This window comes from Primulina eburnea, chromosome 1, assembly GCF_022965805.1.
Source record: "Primulina eburnea isolate SZY01 chromosome 1, ASM2296580v1, whole genome shotgun sequence".
Classification (NCBI taxonomy): Eukaryota; Viridiplantae; Streptophyta; class Magnoliopsida; order Lamiales; family Gesneriaceae; genus Primulina; species Primulina eburnea.
Window position 1 is genome coordinate 56,371,922 of NC_133101.1, and position 12,361 is coordinate 56,384,282.

Consider the following 12,361-nt stretch of genomic DNA (forward strand, 5'->3'; position numbering starts at 1 on the left):
ACTATGGAAAGTCCAACATATAATGGAGGAATATGAGCTCTAATGCCATATTAAGATTGTGACTTATGTTAAGATTGAGACTTGGACCTAACTCAACCCCAAAAACTAGCTCAAGGAAGGAAGATTGTCCAAGTCTATATATGTAACTCACATATATTTTATCCAACCGGTGTAGGACAACTAACAAAAGCCATCTGCATAAGAGAGCTGATAAGCTTCCACATCATCCTCGTGGCTTCTATGGACAATTCAGTTGTAGTGTCAAACTTTGGAAGAATTGGAGAAATTTCCTCGAATTTTCCTATGAGATTGTGATGAGGTGAGGAAGGTGGATATGGTGGAAGTATGGTACAGTTCTGATATGTTAATCGATTGCTCAGCAGTCCCGGCTTGTTGGTCTGGGTCAAAATCAGACAAAAATTTGACCACTTTCTCCACCGTTGTCAAATGAAACTACAAGAAAATTGCTCATAAAAAAAAGTATATAAAATCCGTTGTCTATGCGGAAAAAAACTAATCTTGAAGCTTGTGTTGTTGCAAATACGGTCAAAGACAAAAATTTTAAACTGTTGTTTTTTAAGACAAAAGACAATGATTTCACAGCGATTTTAAATTGTTGTCTTATAACATGATAGACGACAAAAGACAATGATTTCTCAACGATTTTAAATTGTTGTCTTTTAACATGATAGACTACAGTTTCACAAGGGATTTAAACCGTTTTCTTTTGAATTGGAAGGCAATAGTTACACAAGAGGTAAAAATTGTTGTCTTGGTTGTGTTACACATCATATCTAAAACAATTTATAACCACTGTGTTTTACAATTACACATTGTTTTTACATTGTTCTAAAATCGTTGTCTTTTTTAAATAATCAATTTACAAAATCATTGTCTATTGTATTAAAATCATCAATTGTTTAATTAATTTAAATAATTGAGTAACCTTACGAAGACACCAATTCAAAAATAGTGGAAGTTCAACTGATCAAGAAGCACTACAATTCAAACAAAATGTGTCATAATCTCCAAGCTATTCAAAGAAAGTAGTCATAATCCACAAACTTTTTATCCGAGTTTAGTTTACAAAACCAAAAACCCTAAAAATGAGACATGCATATCACTTTTAAAGTATCCTTGTTGGATCAAATTTATCTGGTAATGCATCTTCTGATACATCAATACCCTGCTTGGCAAAATTAAAACCATAGTTTCAATATTAGAATATCTACTCTTACATTGTTAAAAAGACTTCATATACATATAAGCAAGACTCATTAAGACTTGAATCCAATTCAGCAGCAACAACATATGTAACGTCTCACTCGTTTTAAAAAGTGCGGAATAATTTTTTTTTATTTATAAAAGTTCGTATTTTCGAAATAACATTTAAAATAATCGTAATTATCTGCCCGTAAAAATAGCGCAATTTAAAATAACCAAACTTAATTCATAATCATAAACTTATCCAGAATCATACGTATACGTGAACGAATAAAAACTTAAAATCATCAACGTTTGAAAATATTCATCTCCTCTCAATCTCATAAATCGTAATGCGGAAAACATGTGGTCCTCGGGTCGTGTCACCCCACCAGTTCTGCCTACTCAGAGTTCGGCACCTCAAGTCTCCTCATCATGAAACTCACCTGCATCACACACGCCTAGTGAGTCTAAAGACTCAACACGCCTGTATCAGGAATAACAAGTACATATACATAGCACACAGCAGTGAAAAATATCATACTCAACATATATTTCATGAACTTAAAATCATAACGTAAACGTGTCGTGTAAAATCATATCGTGTCAAAACGTGTCTAATCATGTTATCATATTGTATGCGTAACTGTGACCTGTTAAAACGTGGTAATAGCATGTATCATCGTATCAGCATATACGTGTTAAAATCTTAATTTGAATTCCGTTCATTAGCTGTGACTTTCGTATCATCATGTCATCATGTCAGTCGATGGATCCATCTACGTGTAACCGCGGTACCCGACGGCGGGGGTCATCAGCGACACTCTCACCCGTCAACTGAGCCCGAGCCTATCATGTCATCATATCATGTCAATGGAAATACGATCGTCGGGCTCCCTCTGGGGCCTTCTCCCGTAAACGGGCTCCCTCTGGAGCCTTCTCCCTCACGAAATCTCCAATCATATCATCGTGTCATCGTGTTAGTCACAACTAATTCACTTCTTTCAAACGTGTCATCATATTCATCACTTAATAAAAGCATGCATATACATAATTTTTCCTTTAAACCAAGCACGCAACGTATTCATCATAATTACGTAAAAATCGTAAACATGATGCATAAACATTTAAAACATGATAATATGTGCTCAGGGCGCTGCCAGGACCAAAATATCACCTCGGGTGAAAAATGACTATTTTTCCCCTGGAAACCCAAAAATTACCATTTTGCCCATAGACGTAAATTTTCACTTCTTTGACATTTTCTTAATTCCATTGACTCTAACACATCCCAAATAATTATTTAAGCCTACAAAAATTTTCCCATATTTTTATTTGGCTTAAATCGATGACCTTTAAATTAATCCTTAAATATAACATAATAATGTGCTTTAATCCCGAATTAAATCAAACCTTAGCATAAAATTCCAAAATTAAAAACAGACTTCAAATAATGATGTGAGCTTAAATATAATTTCTCATAATTTTATTAAGCTTAAATCTAGACGTTTCCATTATTCCTTTAATTAACATTTCGTGCGGCGATTAAATCCCGAATAATTCCAAAACTCATTATTTTGATCTGAAGCTTACCAAACTCCTAAAAATATCCCAAAACATTTTTAAAATCATTCCTAGACGTAAACTCGAGCCCAATTCATAACTTAACCGAATTGTTTTAAAACTTGGAGCGGGGTCCAGATTTTAACCCGAATCGACTCGAAACTTAATCGAATTATACCAAACTTATACCATGCCCAAAACACGCCCTATCAGCCCCAAAACTCCACGTTCCAGCCCTCATAGACTCACGAAGACAGCCTCAACAGCTGCTGGAATTTTCCAGCAGCTTCCCTTCGAGCCTAAATTCTAGCACTATCCATAAATGCGTTCCTAGCCTTCAGCCCACGGATCTAGCCATGAACCACCCTCCCCTAGCCCACCCTAGGACCCTGCTGGACCCACTAGACTCAAGGCCCCAGCTACATGCAGGCTACAACCTGCTGAGAGCCGAGAAACAACACCACCCATCACCCGAGTCCTAGTCCCTCGAAATTGCACTCGATCGCCCGGCCTTGGGGGCGGTTCCAGCAGCGGTCAAGCCTCTCTAAACCGGGTCTCAGACCCAGCACGGCCTGATCCAAGGCTTGGTTCAGCCCTCGCACAGCTGGTGTAGCAGAAAAACATGGATTGAAACTCCTAACACCTCACAACCGATCTACTCCTCAAACTTTCGATCCCGCTTACTCTTGATCATTCTTCTACTAGAATTTAACACACCTCAACCCCAGCCCTTAGACATCTTAATCCCGACCTTAACAGCACTCAGCACCCATCGGCAGTCCCCTTTACATCAAAAGACAAAAAAAACGTGAGATGCCAAGAAGATGCAAGCTTAAATCATGAAAACCGAAGCCATGAGAATTTGTCATGAAAATACCGAGCCAAACATAAATAATTCACACATGACAGCATATAATAACGTGAATGATGCAGAAATAATGATACAATGCGTGCCTTGATGATGTAGTCGCGAGGGAAACGAAGAACGAGTGCCGGAGAGCAATTTTCTTTCAAGAATAGAGCTTGGCCGATGGTTCCTTCAGCTGTGAAATGATGAAACCGATGGAAAAAGCTGAGGGAGGAGGTGTCGGCTGTTGGTGGGGAAAGGGTTAGGTTAAATATTAATTTAGGTGATAAATATATGGTTTAATATTAAATAAATGGGCCCTATATGTTATTTAAAGGTTTTAAAAAGATATTTAAGTGCCCAATAAATCCAAACATACTCCGGAAAACTATTTCGTTTTGGAAAGATTTTAAAAATATTAACCGAACCTTCAAAAAGTCCCCCGATACGATAAAATTTACGTACCGGATAAAATAAAATCCTAAGGATAAAAATACCCAATAAAATCTCATTTTTTGAAAAATATAATTAAAACGCTTCAACTTAATTTATAAAAATAAATCGTGAAATAAAATAATTTTCCTGAAAATTCTCCGGTCTCCGATCCTCGTTCGAACGTGACATGCACCTAGAAACCCTAATGCGTGAACTTTTAAATTTTCATGAATTAAATCCACCATGCATGAATTACGCATAAAATGCATAAAAATAATTAAACATAAATTAATGAAAGAAACATGCATTTTAGGCTTTAAAACAATTTAATAAAATACCAAAGAAATTTAAAAATTTATATGCACGTGGTTCACGCGGACCTTTAAATTTTTGGGACGTTACAATCTTCCCCCCTTAAATTGAATTTCGTCCCCGAAATTCGCTAACCCTCGACAAACAAAAAGTTTAGAATCTTAATTTTAGAATCTCAATAGTCCATGTTTCCGCTGCGCTACTCTGATAAAATAAGTGTTAAGTTGTTCTTACATCTCCTCAATTCTAATAAACTCTACCTTCTAAATCTTTGTTTGCGAAACTCAACTTATAACTACCCATGGTAACCTAGTTTCATTTTTCTATAACCTCAAATTTCAACTTTTCTTAAATTTCCCAATATTAGAAATGACAGTCTGAATTTTATTGCGTCTTACTTTCTTACACTATACTCAGGATGTTTATTGACATATTATATTAACATTTATGCAATTCAACTTGAGAAACTTAAGCACCAAAAATTACTGATCGACTTCTATTCTCGATAATACAATTGAAAGTTAAACCTTATCTCAACCCCATAATAATATTAGCCTAAGATCCTTGAATCGAATCTTTATCTTACGGCACCAAACTTTCGTAACTTAACTAATTACAAGTACATCACCAATATAAAATTGTTGCAAATCTAAATTCTCGAGTAACGTTAATCCATAACACCCAAAATATACAATATCAATCTTCTTCTACCTAAATAATAAAATCATTCTAGCACCAATTACATATTTAAACTATTATCTTCCCAATTGCAATAAATTTGAGGTCTAAAACCTTGGATTTTCCTCATTTAAACGAATATGTCTTTCTTACGCATCCTTAATACCTAATTAATTCTAGCATATAAAACTTAATAAATTATCACATGGTAGCCTTAGACTATCTCTAATAAATCATCTTCGCTTATAACCCATAGAATTCTAGAACTCCCATATCAAGATTTTAGATTTCTTATTCGGTAAAAATCTTAATATTTGTTCATGGGTAACCTATGTTGAACCTTAATATTTGTTCATGGTTCACGTGGACCTTTAAATTTTTGGGACGTTACAACATAAATACTGCTCGGAAACATGCATGCAAAACAAAGAAAGCGTCAACTTAAAAACAACTGCAGACCACATCGGAGCTGTGTGAAACCAAAACACATATATCAGAATCGAACAAAATATCCAAATATATGAGTATATAGATCAAAACGCCGATTCTTTATGAATAAAAAAAAGGAAGTATTTTCTATGTTTGATTGATAAAAAACAACTTACCCCATCATCCACACAACCAAATTTGATCAACAGATGACGGTGGTCTATGGAATTTCACATGTCCAATAAAATTTATTGGATTTCAAACATGGAGTAAAGCATGAAAAATAAACAGAAAGAAAACCATTTAGATACAAAAACAAACAAACAAAATATTATACCGCAGGGTGCTTAAGTTTATGTAACAGTTGATTATACACCTTCCAGATAATCAAATCAACATAATCTGGGAAATGGAAATAAAATTTCTTCTTCAGGCATTGCATTCTCTGATACCAAAAAAATAAAGAAAAAAAAAAGAAAAACTATTATGAAAAAGACTTGATGCATGATGTTAAATTAAGACAACCACAAAAGTTTGAGCAAACTGATTGGCAGAAGATATAAGCTCAAATTACTTGGAAAGCACGTTAGTTGAAGTCATAAACAGGATAATTTAATAAGAAAATTGAAGTTTGGACAACATGCACTTATCCAAGGACGCAAAAGCAGCAGGGCCATTGGTAAACAAAAGAATTTCAAATTTAAGTTTAGTGTTTCTATAGAATAATTAGCGTTCAGACTCAATCACCCTTAATCACTTATATTAGAATATACTCAACGCTAACTAAACTAAGATTAACAGCAAGAACCGCCGAGCGAGATCTTGTTGTGAAATACAGAAATAACATAGACACACTGTGGCAAAACAGCTTAGATACTCCATGCTGTTTGTTATTAATCCAGCTTTATTAGACATCACAAATTGTCGCATCTTTCAGTGTAATCAAGCAGCAAAGTGTATACCCTCTTGTTTAAAGAGATACAGAAAAAGATCTCGAGAACTGAGAACCAAAAATCCAATATCATATTTAAATAACCATAAGCACAATTCACTGGTGAGAATAAGAAAGCAGACATCACAGCGGGAGGAAACACTTTCTTATGCAAAGAAAAGGAAAAACACCACCTTCTCGCTTTGACTTCTACATAGAATTCATTGAACACGCCTGTCAATGTTAGCTTTGCAATGAAAATATAACAAATAAATCAAGAAATAGAACTTGTGCAAATTAATGTATTGATGATATTTATCTCTGCTTCGTGAGTTACCGCCTAGGATTCGGGGTTGTCACGTGGTTAAGCCTCCCTCAAAATATGTATCCAGCTCATGATTACCCACAACTCTCAGAATTCGATGAGCTAGGGAAAACAGCAGCATCTTTCCTTCTTCTTTTTTTCGTTTTAAGCCATCATGTCCAACGCTCAAAGGTGTTGTAATAAATTTCAAATCTCAACTATTCAAAGTGTATTAAGCGAGAATCAACTGTCCATCGGATTCTTTGATAGAAAGAAATCAGATTTTAAATATATCCAATTCAAATGAAATGATATAATATATTGTCCATTTACAAGTCTATCATGCAACAATCTTTTTTTCTCGATGTGAGTATAACTTTATCCAAATCTTGTGCTCTATGATCATGAAGAGATAAGTTGCATGATGGCTCAAAGACATCGCTAGTGTAATTTTTCTTTTAATGATCTTGATATAAATTTCAAATCTTATTCAAAATGAAGATTTAATTTCGAAATTTTTTCTCATCGTTTAATTAAAATTTGTGTTATATTTATATTTTTGTCAAATTTATGCAACTCCTGTTATTATAATAATAATAACACACATAACGCTTGAAATGTAACTTGACTTTAGGATGCATAGATTAGTGCGGTTCAACTTAAATCTTTGTTGTTATGCTTGACTTCATGACATCCAGCTAGAAGCTTGTAAATATATACAAATAATTGTTGAACCCTGAAACAACTCGACGATGCTTGTTACCATCAAAAGTTAGGACATTTTCAAACTAAAAAAAAATCAAATAGAAATGAAGTCATAACGTTTCGAAAAACTCTTATTAATGAAAAGAGGTAGATTTATATTTTAGCAGACAAATTTATTGAATCCGACTCAGATCTTTGAAATCTCACGGCGGACAACGGAACAATGTCAAAACATTCACATTTTTTTAGTTGGACAACAGTACTTTTGGTTAATCATAAATCCGACATATTATAAATCATTACTTAGCCAAAATAAACCCCTGAGAGAACCCCAAAAGAAAACATAAGGAGCCAAATCACGACCCCAATGGCCAAGAAGACATCAGGATCAACGATCATACAGGTGGATTATGCAGGTTATGAATTCTGATGTCCAAGAATTTACCATAAATAACTCACCCTATAAATAGGATACTCAAGAATCATTTGAAAAGTTCATCCAATTCAAACAAAAACATTTTCCCAAAATCATCTCTCCAAGAACATGGAAAACGAAATAAAACGAGAAATTGCCAGAGGCAAGAATCTGGAGAGGTTAGGGCTGTGTGATTTGCCTCAGAAGAAAGGTGGCACGATTTGCTTTTATTTCTTGTGGCTCTGAAGTTGTCTGTACAGTGACATGTATCATCCAAGAGTTCATTATGCAGGAATCGTTCCGGGCTTAAACAAGAATATAACCATATTTTCCAGAATCTTATTTGCCTCAAGCTAACTGTCCTCCTCAGGAGCAAGCCTAGATGATGCCACCTCATCAATTGAAATGGTCTTCTAACTTTTGTAAGATAAAAGTTTTGTCATCTTAAATATGGTAACCATTCGTCGTCAACATTTCTGGACAAACTTTGCTTCCCATTTATAAAGAAATTTAATAGAAAGCAAGGATGAAGCATCAACAATAATCTTGGAAACATATGTGAGACATTATACAAGCAGGCAGGAATTAATTATTTCCAAGCTAAAAAAATACTGGAAAAATATCAAACAACAATTTCATGATTTTGAAACTTCCATATAAAAATTTCACATTTGATTATCAAAACAATTTACAAATGAGGATGAAAAGCAGCACAAATCTTTCATAAAACTAAGAGTTACATCCTCTGTTATATTGAGTATTATGCATCACATTCTACTATTACAAAACACATGTTGTGAACACCCCTCAAGAAACTGGTAAGCATGGCTCCACATATATATTATTATGGATAAGCGACCATATCATTCAATCAGTATATGCAAGAAGCTGCGACCAATTAGCAAGTGAAAACGTAGAAGTGTAAAAGCACCAAATCTATGAAAATTAGAACTGAAGTCAATTGTATTCATTATTCAAGCACAAATACACAATACAATTCCTGAGAAAAAGTATACACATCTTCAACTTCAATCCATAAGCTATGTTAACCAACAAAAGAAATGAATCAAACAATAAAATATCAACAAAAACACTGTCAATTGTCGATCAAGAGTTACCAATTTACGAAGTTGTATGCCAAGAATCAACCACCAAAAATCCAGGATCCTCGATTATATTGATGAAACGCCTCACATTTGCCCAATACTCATAGTAACGAATTTCATAGCCAATGAAGTAAGCTCTGGTCAAGAAAATGTATTGAAACGGTTTAAGAATTGCATATGGTAAGATTTGGTATCCAGATGCATTGTTCTTTATCCGTCAATAGCCCTTTTCGGCCTTCAAAAGTTGCCTTCTACTGACCAACAAGAATGCCACCACACACACTTGCAGGATTCCTGCAACCACTACAAACATCAACCCAATTTTCTCCCCCGTGTTGAGATTCTTTTTCCTCTGAGGCGGTCTCAAGTTCCTATGGGATTTATGGTGGTTGGTATGTTCCAAGGTTGCATTGGGTGGCGAGTTAGGAGGATGAGGAGATGGCGAAGGAGGTGGTGGTGATTGAAATGGCGGTGGAGGAGAAGATGAAAAGGGAGGCGGTGGTGGAGGCGGTGGTGGAGGTGGAGGTGGAGGCGGGGGAGAAGGTGGAGGTGGAGGCGGCGGTGATGGAGGAGGAGGTGGAGGTGGAGGTGGCGGAGAAATTCCCGGCGGGGGATTCAGAAACTGTTGAGATTCCACAATGATGGTAAAATAACAAAAGAAAAGCCCCAAAGACGCAACAAACAAAGTCAACAATGGGGACTCCATGCAATCAATCAACGTCAATCCGTCAATCTTATGTCTTTCAGATAAAGAATGCTTCTTTACGCCCAACTCGCATAGAAAAATTAACAAGAAGAAAGGGTTAATTCTAGGGTTTGTAACTAGGAATTCCGATCAATTGGATCTCGCAACTTTCACGTGATCTCGAAGAATTAACATAAAGTATCCAAAACCTGGACCCCAAACGGCGATTTCATTGAAGTTAAAACTGTTGTACAGGAGAGTCAGAGCATCACAACGCAGACGAATCAATAAACAACAATTCGTGATTGAATTGAAATGGGGCTCCTCAATTTCACGTGGTTTCAAGAATTAACATAGAGATCCAGATTCTGATCCATCCGCAGACGGCGATTTCTTCTTCAAATTACGGGAACTGAATTGATCAACAAAAGGGTTGGAAGTTTACATTGAGAAACCCACTCCAATTCAACATTCGGGATTTGAGAAAATTTCTCCCTTCATTTGTTTTCCTCCAAACCAATTCTCAGTAACAGATGAACGAAAGAGATAAATGAATGAGCAGTAGAGAGAGATGGGGAGAGAAATCTACGGCGGAACACATTTGTTCATTATATGGTCTGAGGCGCTAATATTAATTTTAAAGTAGGAATATTGTTAGACGGTTTTAGGAATATTTATTTGTGAGACGGGTCAATTCTATCGATATTCATAATAAAAAATAATATTTTTTCATGGATGACCCAAATAAGATATATGTCTCACAAAATACGACTCATAAACCGTCTTACACAAGTTTTTACTTTAATTTTATTGTTACATTCATCAATAATTGGTCATTTATGTTATTAGGCTGGAATTTGTATGGAATTCGAAATTGAAATTGAAATTGAATTGAATTTGAATGGTTTGAGAAAAATTTAAAAATAATCCATTATATTTTTCAGTTCGTATTCTCCAATGTTGTGTTTATTGAAAATGTTTTTGGTTGTTTCATATTTATCAGTGATGTTAGCCAAAATATATTTATGCGAAATCTTGAATATGGTCTGATTGGTACATTAACATTGTATTATATAACTTAATGAATAAAATAGAAAGGTAAACGGTATGTGTAGCGTTCTTATCCGAGCCACTACTAAACAGACTAATAAACATGCAACATTAAACTTAATACCAACAGTTAAACAGCGGAAACCAAATACTTAATCATCTTACAACCCAAATGAAAACAAAACAATAACGACAGTCTTAAACATTAATACAATCATAACAAATACATGATTCTGAACGAGAAAACGATAAACCACAGAAAACCTCCACTGGATCACCACTGAAAACCCAACTGCTCTAGCCACTGCCCTGGTCGTCCGAACCGTCCAACCTAAGACCTGCCACGTGGAATGGAGTGCCCAAGATGAAAACAAGGACGTGAGCGACAATCGCCCAATACGAGAATGTACGAGTATACAAACTGATATGATCCATACAAAATGCAATATGCTCGGATATCAATGATCAAGTCAAGAATCTCATGCTCAGTCTAGAGGCGCCTGAGTGTGTAGTCTCTGATCTGCCCTAAGCATGTTTTGGCTCCCACACTCATCATCAAGACGTGGACCTGCAATGTCCAGGTCATCAAAGCCCGCGGGTCCCGTCGGACACTGTAGCTCTCGATGCCCCATCGTCCACAATACAGAATAGGGCTGAGCGGCCCCAACAAACGAGGTATATCTCAAAAGATATCAGGCTCAACATTATATGTCATGCATAATATGCCAAAGCAGTAAACATGTATCATGCAACAGATGAATATGCAGCATATAAGTGTGTATACTACGCTTGGATATCTCAGTCAGTACATCACGTACCTCACTAAAACAATCTGACAGAAAGCTCTGAACCTAGACAATACCAACATAATGAAATCACTAACAAACCAGATCAAACATGCTACAAGTTCTCCCTAATGATCATTAAATCAATATCTAAGGATTTAGGATTATACTTGCGTTCGTCGTCAGCCCGCTGATGATGTCTCGATCTCAGTTCACCGACCCTCCTCGAGTCGACACTAGCTCCGAAACTTCCCGACACCAAAGTGCCCTAGAAACTGGCTAGAAAACCTAATGTACAACTAGAGCTCTCTCTGAAGAATGCGGTGAAGGAAACAAAAGAATCGGCTTTCATTTATAGGCTGCATCCGCACTATTTCAGAAAATCCGAACCAATCTTATCTGTCACGTGTCAGAATCTCATTTGGTCTAGTTGGATTTCTCGAGATAATGTAATCCGAAGTAGGTCGGTTATCCATTTAAAATTCGGTGGTACCAACAGCTTAATCCTAAATTATCAATTCTTTAATAATACTTAATTACAACTCATTAATTATGTCTTAATCAATACTTCATTCAAAATAGGAATTCGGGTCATTACAGTATGAGATATTGAAATTTATGCACAAGGATCATGCAAATATAAAATTGAGAGAAAAATCGAAACCAAAACAAAATCTGTAATATGTCAAAACATATTCTCCTTTCCAACTGTAGATGTTCACGAGAACGATTATTTCTCAGGATACGATAGCGAAACCTCCAACAACTCAGCACAAAGTCTCAACACATGCAAACAGAGTAATACCTCAACTATATCACTAGCTAGCTCACTTAGAGATAGTCCCAAATTCGACAAATGATTGATGTTGTTAGATTAAATTTTTTGGGGAATACAAAATACTCGAATAATACT

At 35.6% G+C, this 12,361-nt stretch overlaps 1 protein-coding gene and 1 long non-coding RNA gene across 2 annotated transcripts; both read right to left on the reverse strand.

Moving 5' to 3' along the window:
* Nucleotides 1-1,404: 1,404 nt before the first annotated feature.
* LOC140812792 (uncharacterized) lies at nucleotides 1,405-2,127 on the reverse strand. The gene is made up of 2 exons (XR_012113752.1): nucleotides 1,943-2,127; nucleotides 1,405-1,856 (listed from the first exon to the last, which is right to left on the reverse strand). It is a non-coding gene; the product is annotated as an uncharacterized lncRNA (long non-coding RNA).
* A 5,527-nt stretch (nucleotides 2,128-7,654) lies between these two features.
* LOC140832467 (uncharacterized) lies at nucleotides 7,655-10,247 on the reverse strand. The gene is made up of 2 exons (XM_073196511.1): nucleotides 8,941-10,247; nucleotides 7,655-8,200 (listed from the first exon to the last, which is right to left on the reverse strand). Exon 1 carries the CDS (start codon nucleotides 9,632-9,634, stop codon nucleotides 9,146-9,148), a length of 489 nt encoding a protein of 162 aa, XP_073052612.1. The 5' UTR covers nucleotides 9,635-10,247; the 3' UTR covers nucleotides 7,655-8,200; nucleotides 8,941-9,145.
* Between the last annotated feature and the right edge of the window lie 2,114 nt (nucleotides 10,248-12,361).

Bases quoted from the DNA above. Each gene is read 5' to 3' on its own strand.
- LOC140832467 (XM_073196511.1), bottom strand. From the start codon at position 9,634: ATGGAGTCCCCATTGTTGACTTTGTTTGTTGCGTCTTTGGGGCTTTTC.